General features: G+C 33.2%; 1 protein-coding gene across 1 annotated transcript in view; it reads left to right on the top strand.

Moving 5' to 3' along the window:
- The window catches only part of LOC124358114 (U4/U6.U5 tri-snRNP-associated protein 1-like), a 59073-nt gene that overhangs the window by 27837 nt on the left and 18601 nt on the right, over positions 1 to 12635 (top strand). The window contains 5 exon segments of the mRNA XM_046810407.1: positions 2317 to 2445; positions 4030 to 4146; positions 9224 to 9356; positions 11528 to 11637; positions 11640 to 11681. Of these exon segments, the coding sequence (XP_046666363.1) occupies positions 2317 to 2445; positions 4030 to 4146; positions 9224 to 9356; positions 11528 to 11637; positions 11640 to 11681 (531 nt within the window).

Genomic DNA, 12635 nt, shown 5'->3' on the forward strand with positions numbered 1-12635 from the left:
ACACTGGATTGGTCGTGGAGGGCCTCACCCTTGGCCACCAAGATCACCAGATCTATCTCCATTTGATTATTGCATCTGGGGATGGATGAAAGACATTGTATACAAGACAAAAGTGAATTCTCGTGATGAATTAATTGCCCGTATTATGGATTCGGCTGTGCAGATACAGGGAAGTCCTGAAAAATTAAGAAACGCAACAAAAGCAATACACAAACGTGCCGCAAAATGGATTGATAATGATGGCCTCATTTTCGAACATCTATTATAAAAAGGTGCGTACGGTTGGCCCAACCTGATTAAATTTTGCTTAAAAACTAGTAATGTATTATACTGAATAAAATCGATTTTTTGGTACTTATTTCTGTTTTATTTTTAGACTTTGATTAAATCAATTTTCTCAGAATTAAATTCTCTACAATTAATGTTTGTTGATTTTATGTATTTATTACCAACTTAACAAAGTTATTATACATCAAACTTAAAAAAACATTGTTTCGTGCCCCAATTTTTTGCATTTAATTAACCCTGAATCCCTCAAAAACTACTACAGGTACAGTTCTGAAACCTATTTTATTAGCTTTATCAGGTTAAAAATACACAAGAATCCACGATATTTCTTACTTAATTAACCTTTCCAAAAGTTCAGTATGGCTTTATTTTACTCTTTACCCAGGAATTCAGGCGAAATATCTTTTTGCTAGCTGTAACTCGCTAACGAAGCGTTTTCGGACCTATGTTTATATAACATTTTTTCATTATTTTTACTAGTACAATGTGCTGTAGAAGTGGGGGGAGAACTTCATGAATCACCCTGTATATACACAGGTCTGGAAAGTCTTCTTTGTTAAAAAAGAGGAAAAAGCGTCTCTTTCCAGCTATTCAAGAACGCACTGATTGAACACAGTCAGTATACCAAACTGAATAAAGAGTGGTGGGCAGTGTTACTGTGGTTCCTTGTAAACAGTAATACATAAGGCCTTTTTTAAGTAAAATGTTAAAGTTAAACCCAGAGCATGCATGTCCCCACAAAAGTGTATATGCTCTGGATTGTAAAATCATTTCACTTTTACAAAAAAAAAGACCTTTTGTATTACAGGCTCAGTGTAGACCTCTCTTTATAAAAACAACGATTTTAACTATTCTAAATTTGTATTTATTTAATGTTTTGGCTTTAGTTACGATAAATGTTTGTAAATACTTTTTAATTAAGAAATATGGCACATAGTCATGATACTAAAAATAGTAATAAATTAGAATTACTATGGTATACACTTATGAAAAGTATGGTTTACCATAAAATGTAGGTTAAAGTTGTATCTTTCTGTTTAACGGCAAAATGTGACAGACAAAGAATTTGCTGAAGTTGTTCATAACTAGCTGTCTAGAAAGCTTTTCTTTAAATTGGAAGAATATTATAGAAGCATAAAGGATGTAAAATTATAATTTGTAAACTAAAAATAATTGTATGCGTATCTTTTTGTATATTAAATGTGGTATTGAAAGAATCATTTAAGTGTGTGCGTGTGTACATGCACACCTGACCAAGTAAGCCAAAATTATTTTAAAAAACTGTGTTCATGTTTTAATTTTAAAGTTCCCAGAACCCTTCATCATGACACTGATTTAATAAAACAGAGAAATAGAACCCAAACCAAGAATTATAAACATAACCAAAAAAATAATTTAACAAATAAATACAGTACCGTAAACAACAAGAATCAGCTGTATGTAGAATATTTGTAAATGTTTACATAGAACTAAAAATGTATATAAGAAGGAAAACAGAATCACCTTAGGTTCAACCCATCTGGTTGCCTTCATTTAAAAAATTTATTGATGTGCGATTTAAACATTTCTTAAATTTATTAAATTAATATTTTGATTGGGATTTGGCTTAAATGGTAAATTCATTTTAGGGTGAAGCAATTTTCTAATTTATTTTGATTATGTTGAATTGTTTAAGCAGATAATGGTCTCATAATTTTGACGAACATCAAACTGATAATTGGTTATTCTCACTCTTAATAGAGTGATGGTTTTTTCCAATATAATCTTTGGGACAGAATTTACAGATTAGTTGATACAACATGACAATGTCCATTGCAATGTATGTAACATGCTGAAGGATTAATAAACTGTCTTACTGTAAATTGCCAGCCACTCTACATATTACTTTGGTAAGTAATCATGGTACTCAAAGGGTTGCTATTCAACTTCTGTAGACATTGTAAACTAATTACAGATTTTGTTTTACACTCTTGGTTGTTTCCTCCAGTATCATTGATTCAATGTTTTGATGTGATTCTTTATTGTCAGGCTAAAGAACTGGATGATATGGATGCGGTGTTTGGTGTGGGCGAACTGGTGGAGGAAGAGTTGAGATCATCACGCAAAGAAGCCTACACTGCCCGAGACCTGAGGGGCTTGCGGGTCGAACATGATGTTGTAAGTCTCATTATTATACATAAGGTCCATAGGGATTATATTAACACTTTCACTGCTGACAACGCCATTTGACGTCGCGTATGGAATTCTTTAGACTGCCGACAACATATTTAATTATATTGTATAATATTCATAACATCTTTTGACGGCGCAGACTTTTACAGTAATGAAAATGCATTTAAATGTATGTAGACTTCGGCATTGATAGTCATTCGCTATTTCCATGTTTTTATTTCTTACTCTATGGATTATGATCTATGAAATGTTGTTGACAGTCACCAGGAATATCGGAAAAAAGTGGTTTGTTATGAACTCCTCGATGTGTCAAGGTTGCGGCGGCCAGGCGGTGGGGGGGAGGGGCAATGCAAACTAATTCATCGTTTGCATTGTTATTGATTTGCTTGCTATTACTTTAGTTTCCACAATAGTTTGGGAGTAAATACAGTGAATCGAGACAGTATTGAAGACAATCAAGTGCTAGATGAGTTACCTACTCATCAGAGAAATCTTGCCATTTCTCCGATATTAGTTATCTGAATGACTTCCCCGTAGAATTAGAACTGTTCAAACCAAATTGTCCAACGAATCGTTTATGTAAGGAGCCTTACATCGTGTTGTTTCATACTCTATTATTACAATTTAACAAACAACCTTGTGACTTGAACCACAGCCTTCTTTGCATTTATTTATTGTGTAGAAGTCGTGTTTTCATGATGGTGTGATTCTATTCTTGTATTGTATTAAGACAGACACAAAATAATTAATAGCCAGTAATTGGTTACATTAGTTATGTTCTTATTCTGGGACCAAATATGGAAGGTACTGTTCGGTACTGGATATTGTTCTACAGATAAGTGAATTAATGGCACTTGGGTAAATTTCCAATTTTTACTAAGGATGGATCGATTCTGATACTCGATACCATGGCTCTTTTAACTCAATTCCGATACCAACAGATATTCCTAAAATGACACTTGGACGGTAATGGTGAATCGTCACCGAATTTCTCGCATATACCGCTAGTGACAAAATTTGATAAGAAACCGTCCCTTTGCTTTTGGTGTAAGGGTTAGCCACAGTATTACAGTTGTTTATACTGTATTTGGTTTTTAAAATGGACTAGAGAATCAAAAATCTTTCGTAATCGGAAAAAACCCTGGAATATAAAAAAGGTTTTGAGCAGTCACCCTGAATAATGATTGATTTTTTAATTTGTTATATTTAACTTGAGTATTTATGTTATGTGTGATCTTAATAGTTTTATTTGTATTCTAGTGAAGTAAATATGTTATTATTTTTTAGTATATACAGTAATAATGTGTAGTTTCATTATAAGTCTTAATTATGTTATTTATTTTGGATTGTGTTTATACATTGAGCTTGTTTATACAAACAATTGCATCAGTTATCAACTCTAGATTTTTGTTGTAAGACATTTGTGTGGGAATTTAAATATAACTGAGGTAATCAAATGTTGGCAGGTTTTTTTTAAGATAAATTGTTAATTAACAGCCAATAGTTTGTAAACAAAATGCTTTCTTCAAATTACATATTTAATTAAAATGTTTCACTTTGATTTTATAGGATGGATTCACTGAAGGGAAAGAAATTATCTTGACACTGAAGGACAAAGGTGTATTAGATGAAGAAGACGATGCTTTGGTCAATGTCAATTTGATGGATGATGAACGCTACAAGAAGGTAACAAAAACATCACAATTTGGTATTTGAATATTTTAAAGTGGCTCCTAGAAGTTCTGAATGAATTATAACTTAGGTGTTTAGCTTTTGTCTTATAAGTTGGTAGATAGTATTTTATGTATAGTATTTGTGATCGAAGAAATGCTGATCAGCTTTTAACTCTGCAACTGGCTTTAAGCAATTATCGATGCATTGACTTCATTTTCAAATGGCACTGAGCTATTTTTGACGCAATATGATCTCTCACAGCAAGTCTATTTTTACTTTGTTTGAACTAAAACGTACGTAAATTTGAAGATAAAGATCCAAGGTTTTATATTGTACTGTACAAGATTTTATAGTTACGTTATATTTTTCATTAGAAAATTTTAAACGTGTACGTTCACACATCCGATTGCGATTTGTCACGTTATTTCTGAACACGCACAAATTACTGCATTTTTTAACTTAAAAAATGAATTAAAACAATTTATGTTTGTCAAAATTCATGTCTGTTGAGAGTTCTATGTCCTACACCATCGTGAGTGTCGTTACTGAAAAGAGTGTATTCTTGGCTTTAGAAACATCGCTTCAATAGCAAGTAAGCAAATAAATATTTATACAATAGTTGTTTGAAAAGGTTTGATTTTGTGAATCTCAAATTGGCTAATATGTCAAAAATAGCTTCATTAAATTTTATGTTTCTTTTACTTTATTGTTGTCTGGAAGTAGTGAAAATTATATCAAAACAAAGAAGAACTGCTCTTCTTCTTAGCTCTTAGCAACAGTATCATGAATCTAGCGTGTTATTTTTGTACTGTGGCGCAATCACAGACTCAGCTAAGAACTATGCTTTGTCTGTCATATTGATTTCTCAGTTGTTATTAACATTATTGTCAATACTAGTGTGTTATTTGCTATTTATTTGGATCTTTCCTTTTTTATTGGGTACAAATAAATGTTTGTGTAGTGTTTTATAAATTAGTAAAGTGTAAAATGTAGAAGAATTTTTGTGAAACTGTAGGTAGGCGTATGTTTTATATGGGTTCAATATTTTTTATTTGGAGCAAATAATTATTGTACATTTCACAATGAGTGTTAATTTTAACAGTAGTGGCAATCTGAATGAACTGAGTAGTGAACCAGAAGATAATGATAGTTTAGTGATATGGATTAACCGTTGTCTAATAAATGTATTGTGCCTGATCGTACTGGCTTGGAAAAAGTAATAAATATAATAATACGTTGTTTTAGATTTTTTAAACTTCTATAAATGTGCTTTCTATATAAATAATTTTGTTGTTGGAAACAAATTTTACTTACAAGGATTAGGTCTGTTTCCCACTTTTTAATTTTGTAAAAATAATAAAATGTTGCCATAGAAATAATCTCATATAACGTACACTTATATACATTTTTTCTTCTAAATATATTTGCCCTTTAGAAAAAGTTAACTCATCCAATAGAATCCAAATTCATAACTGTCGTAATTGCATGCTAAACATTGCAATATGAGATATTTGTATATGTTTTGGTGTTTATAGATATATTATTCAAAAGTGCTAATAAACTTCTTTTACTGAAATTTTTTTATAATTTGTGAGCAATATATTACAAAACTTTTGTATATTTTAGATTTATTTAAATATATTTAACAGTGTCTGTGAGGGTGATATACATAGGAGAAATATTTTACTAATTTGTTGTGTTAATCAGTTTTTTAAATAGTAAAATTCAAATGATTTAATATTTAATTAATTTTTTAGTAAATTACTTGTATTTCTGAAGATACTGCTGATATGTAAAAAATGTCTTCATCTTGAAAAATAGATAAACAGTGATCAAAAATTTAAAAACAACTTACAAAATCGCAAAAAGTACCTGTTGAATAAATTACTTATAAATTTACTCACCTAATTCCTATTATTATCTTTATCATCGATAGACAGTTAACCCTAGAAAGCTAAGGTTCGTAAAAAACATGTTACAGCTAAACATTCGTCAGGGAGACTACCATTAATAAAAACATTTTTATTTTACATAAAAAGGGTTTTAATGAGAAAAAATTAATATTAAAGCTTACTTACATTAAATATAATAGTTTTTTTTTCAATTGAAAACTTAACAAGTGCAGTCCACACACCACTTCCCTTGGTGTTCGCCACACATTGCCTTTGAGCAGCGCCGGCAGAAATGGGATGTCATTCGTCGTTTTTTTGAAGGACAAAATGCACAAATCTTTCTTCCCTGGACAAGTTGAGGATCTATTTGGGCAGCAGGAATATCAACTTCCAGGATGCTGGCGATAGATTCGCGTAGACGCTTTGGCAAAGTTGTGATGCGATTTCGATGTTGAAGCCAAGGCTTGACGAGTTCACTGTGCAATTCTTTTGCAAAATCACGTCTTGAAACTGGCTTTGAGCCCTGAGCAACCATGTTATGTGCGTAAATTGTGTAGCAATTGACTAACATTATGTTAATCATGCCATAAAAAACGCACAATGGCCATCTTCTAGTTTTTCGGCTGCACGACATGTTATTGCACATCTGGTCAAGACTGTCAACGGCGCCTTTGGTTGCATTGTAACATTCGATAATCTCTGGCTTCTTGCTCCTTGGGTTGATGGATGGTTGCTCATGAGTAGTTGAGAGCAACAACACGACTCTCTTACTCTTTGCTTTGTACGACACCATTGTTTTATGTCCATCAAAACAAAACATTGAAGACCCAACCGGTCGATCTCCAGCTTCTTTCATCTCTGGAGGTATTTCAGGTTTGTTCCGACGTAGAGTCCCAACTAAAGTCATATTTATTGGTGGATTTAGAAGTTGTGTTGCTAATGAGATCGAAGTGAACCAGTTGTCCATGGTGAGGTTCCTATTTGAACCGTAGACGCATTGTGTCAGCTCCTTTACGAAGAACTCGGCTTGTGGTATATTTCTGGGAGTGGTTCCTTTACCCAAATATGGCATCGCATTTATCATGTATTTAGAACCTGTATCACAAACCATCACAATCTTGATTCCATACTTTGATGGTTTGTTAGGGATATACATACGAAATTTACAACGACCTCTGAATGCCAACAGCTGTTCATCAATTGTTAAGTATGATCCTGGTTTGTAATTGTCTCTACAAGACGCCACAAACATCTCCCAGACTTCCCTTATTGGAGCGAAGCGATCTTGCCTACGTCTCTCATTCCTTGTTTCATATCCATCAAATCGAAGGGCCTCCACTAAAAAATCAAATCGCGCACAACTCATTGTAGCCAGATAACGGTTACCGCAAAATTCTACATTGAATAGTTCATTAGAGGGCATGTGATTATCTTTTTGACTTGCCGTCAAAATCAGGACACCTAAAAATGCATCAAACTCCTCTCTAGTAATTTCTGAAATTGTACTTGTAAAGTTGGTGTAATTTACTTGTTTTCTTCTTATTGCAGAGTTAGTGTGACTTATAATACTGTCTTTCATATTATCTGTACAAAATAATGAAAACACATCCAAAGGGTTTGTTTTGTCTCTTGCATTAACAGTTGGACCTGGCCGAATATGTACTATATTTCTTGCAGATGCTCTGGTATTTGTTGGTCGTGATGGAATGTTACTCCACAAGTGTCCGTTCCTCCCCCGCATACGCTGATTAGGACATATAAAGTGATGTGGATCACGAGGAACTGGTGGTGGTCCATGAGCTACAGTTGGTGGTGAAGCAGGACGAGCTACGGCTGCTTGAGGTACAGGCACTAGTGGTGAAGCAGGAAGAGCCACAGCTGCTCGAGGTCTAGGCACTGGTGGTGAAGCAGGACGAGCTAAAGCTTCCTGAGGTCTAGACATTGGTGGTGAAGCCGGACGAGCTAAAGGTGCATTTCCTACCTGAGGAATGTCTGTCGGTGGAGGATGACCATGGCAATAAGCTGCAATAACAGCATTGATAGTTTCATCTATAGTATCCATAATTATCCCTTGTGTAGCAATTTTAGCTGTAGGTATTTCCAGTAAGTCTTCATTATCACTAGCAGAACTAGTACCTGATGGTGAATAGTCCGGGTCAGCGTCTGTATCATCACTGTCGTCTATACCGGAGTAATATCGTTGATCAGTGGTTTCTTCTTCTTCAGATATAAAGTCATCAGATAAACTTTCATTCAAACATTGTAGAATACGTTGTTCCTGATCCGTATCCATTTTGAGAGTTCACCAATAACTATATTACATAAATATTTACAACTTTATCACATACAAAAACACATAGAAACACTAAACATTCGTACATATGACGAGCACGTAAAACACTAAACTATCGTCGACAAGACGACACAATGCTATTGTAAAAACAACGTACAAGCTAACGTTTCGTCTCCACGACTACGCATTCGATATATTGCACAAACTATACGAGCGAGGTGGCTGCCAAACTACTCACAGACCCGGCGGAGCGTTGACTGACCTTACGTGGAGGGGGGGCGCGTTCAAACAATAACTTAGCGCGGCACACTCGAAAAACTGTATCGCGTCGTCACAGTGACGACGCCTTAGCTTTCTAGGGTTAAATATCAAACTTTGAAATTGGTATTGTTGTATTATATAGTATATTTCCCAATACCTTTCAAACAAATAACTAATAATAAGCTAATTTTCTAATGATTCGCAGCATGACATCCCATTACCATTTTGTGTTGTTTAAATGACTCAGTATTAACCTATTATCAGGTGGTGACTAGTTTATGAATATTACTCCATTGACAAACAATAATTCAAAACTTGTAATTATTCAATGCTGAATCACATTGTCCAATGTCGTCCTTGCTGTTATTACTGGTTATGATCTATAAGTTGTATGTTAATGATAAGGTTCAATGATTGGCCAAATAAGAACATTTGAATGGGGAGGGAAGGGTTGTATACTTCTGATTTCATATTGATGCAAGAAGAGATCATTACAAAATGACTTGTATTGAAGCTTGTGCAATTTTCTCTTTTTAGAATTTGTTTGCAACAGACAAAATCTAGTGTTTATAACCCCTATTTTAAACAGTAAATATAGTAATGCCTTTTGAACTAATAATGTAATGTCTATGGTATGATGCAGAACATTGACAGAAGGAAACAGAAGCCCCACCAATTCGGCTATGATGCGTACGGGGAAGAAGAAGAAGAGGATGAGCGGTCTGTGCTTGGCAAGTATGATGAGGAGATTGATGGAGAAAAGAAAACCAGTTTTTAACGCTCGGTAAGTTTTTTGTGGCAGAATTTCTTTTCTGTCCCGTCGTTACATTCTTTATTACAGTAGAGTGTTGATAGTTCAGATTTCTGTTGGACTATCAAACTATTTCTACTCTACTCTTAAAATGTTTTATTATGATAACATTTTCTTTGGCATAATAATGTACTTGATAACTGTGTTATTTTATAAAGAGCGATACTTGTAAAAGTAATGCTAACAAATCCATTACACAAATTTAGCTGGTGTGCTCTCACTTTATTTTAAAAGCCTTGACATCAGTGTCTGCTGCGGCAAATGTTTCAGAAATGAACAAGCCCTGCTTCTTGAATGTCATTTTCATTTTGATTTTATCCAATTCAACTGTTTTTTCGTCACTTTTAAATTAAATTTTATACCTAAGGAAAAAAACGGTTGTTTCCATCACACCACTCTACGCAACACACAATTCACACACAACTCGAATCCATAGTGCTTGGCCAGTTTAAGCTAAATTAATACAATACTTAATGTAATGGATTTTTCTGGAAATATGTACAGTTTAGATTTTTTGAAGTCTGAATTCTTGATGCTCTACTGTACAACAAAATAAAAGTGTCATTTTGTATGCGAAATTGGTGGCCTCACAAACTAAACCCAATAGGAGTTTCCTAAAGATCAATCTGATTCCAGATTCAGCATCAGAAGTAATTTATTGCAAATAACATGTGTAGTATTACAGTATTGTAACATGGAACAGTTGGAATTGGTGGCCTCACAAACTAAACCCAATAGGAGTTTCCTAAAGATCAATCTGATTCCAGATTCAACATCAGAAGTAATTTATTGCAAATAACATGTGTAGTATTACAGTATTGTAACATGGAACAGTTGGAATTGTGGCCTTACAAACTAAACCCAATAGGAGTTTCCTAAAGATCAATCTGATTCCAGATTCAACATCAGAAGTAATTTATTGCAAATAACATGTGTAGTATTACAGTATTGTAACATGGAACAGTTGGAATTGGTGGCCTCACAAACTAAACCCAATAGGAGTTTCCTAAAGATCAATCTGATTCCAGATTCAACATCAGAAGTAATTTTATTGCAAATAACATGTGTAGTATTACAGTATTGTAACATGGAACAGTTGGAATTGGTGGCCTCACAAACTAAAACCCAATAGGAGTTTCCTAAAGATCAATCTGATTCCAGATTCAACATCAGAAGTAATTTTATTGCAAATAACATGTGTAGTATTACAGTATTGTAACATGGAACAGTTGGAATTGGTGGCCTCACAAACTAAACCCAATAGGAGTTTCCTAAAGATCAATCTGATTCCAGATTCAACATCAGAAGTAATTTTATTGCAAATAACATGTGTAGTATTACAGTATTTGTAACATGGAACAGTTGGAATTGTGGCCTTACAAACTAAACCCAATAGGAGTTTCCTAAAGATCAATCTGATCTCAGATTCAGCATCAGTTGTCATTTATTGCACATAAAACCTGTTATATTGCAGTTGTTTAACATGGAGCAGTTGTCTTCCATAAAAGATAGTGTTTAATGAATTTAATTGTTTAATACTGCAGAATTCTTTGTTAACGATCTAAAATAATTAATTATTCATAAAATTAAATTTCATTAATATTTTTCATATGTATACTTACAGTAACATGGCACCTGGTTTAAAGCTCATGTAAAAAAGAAACATTTTAGTGAAAATCTTTCTCAGCAATATTTAATCATTTAAAAAATGCAGACTAATGTAACAAAAATAGGGTTAAAAAGGCATTATGCATTTAAAAATAAAGTGATAAAACTAACAAATTCTAAATCTGCAATAAATTGTAATGAATAATTTAAATTTTAAGTTTTAACAAAAGTTTCAGTTAAATTAAAATTGAATTAATCAGTTATTGTTCATATGCAAGTGGTATCTACATTGTGGACTATAATCCCTATAAGTAATTATATAAAGTTTAAAATTATTATGGGTTTGTTCTCCTTTTAAGCCTTTATTTATTAGCCTCCAACAATTTGTAATAATAACAGATTATAAAACGATGAATCATTTAAAATTTGAATCGACATTCCTTGTTCTAAAATTTATGTATTGATGTTTTTTTAAGCAATCTTGTTATTTAATTTGGGTGTTAAGTTAACAGTCTTGATTTTTTGAAGGTGTCGATGAAATGCAGAAGAAGAAGGTGCAGGTTAAATCCAAACTACAGTTGCATAAGAGAGTTGAGAGCCTTGTGACGCCAGCCCTTCAGCTGGCCTCAGACTACTACACACCGAACAAGAGATGGTTAAGTTCAAGAAGCCCAAGAAAAAGGTAAAACATAGATAATATATGGTTGATAAGTTGACACTCACATTATTTAGTCAGTGTGTATAGAGCAGTATGGCTTTAGAAAAAATTCTAGTACACAAGCAGCTCTTTTCTCTTTCGTAAACAGTACCATTGAAGCCTTGGATGAGTCAAGTTACACTGCAGGAGTTTTCTGTGACTTATCTAAGGCTTTTGATTGTGTAAACCACACACTTTTGCTGACAAAGTTAAGAAGAATGGGTGTCAAAGGCACAGCTCTTACACTATTATATTCTTATTTATTTAACCGTAAACAGAGGACAGTTATTACTAATAAATCAGGAAAATATTATTCTAATTGGGCAGATGTAAAACATGATGTACCCCAAGGGTCAATATTAGGCCCATTGTTATTCATTATCTATGTCAATGACCTGCCAAATTACCTTCCTAAAGAAGTTTGTAGCCTCTTTTTATATGCAGATGATACAACTGCTTTAATTAGACGGAAAATGTTAAGTGACTTAGAACTTGACACCAAAGATGTCATTGACAAACTTCACAAAATTTTCCTTACTCACGGTCTGTTGTTAAATCGAGACAAGACTAATACATTACGCTTTAAATTAAGAAATGATAATTTTTGTAAAGGGTTTAGTAATAATACACACGTAGTAAAATTTTTAGGCATAGGCTACATTTAGACACTAAATTAAATTTTTCCAACCATATCAATATGTTAAATAAGAAACTTAATTCAACCAGATATGCTTTGAGTATACTAGTTCGAATAACATCTTTGGAAGTTGGTTTTAAGCTGTATATTATGCCCATGTATACTCGATGTTGAGTTATGGAATTACTTTGTGGGTAACTGCTCAGATGTGCAAAAAACTCTTTATTAGTCAAAAGTCAATTATTAGAACAATAGGTCATTGCAACTCAAGAACAACATGTAAACCGTTATTTAAAAAAATT

Source organism: Homalodisca vitripennis, chromosome 3, assembly GCF_021130785.1.
Source record: "Homalodisca vitripennis isolate AUS2020 chromosome 3, UT_GWSS_2.1, whole genome shotgun sequence".
Lineage (NCBI taxonomy): Eukaryota > Metazoa > Arthropoda > Insecta > Hemiptera > Cicadellidae > Homalodisca > Homalodisca vitripennis.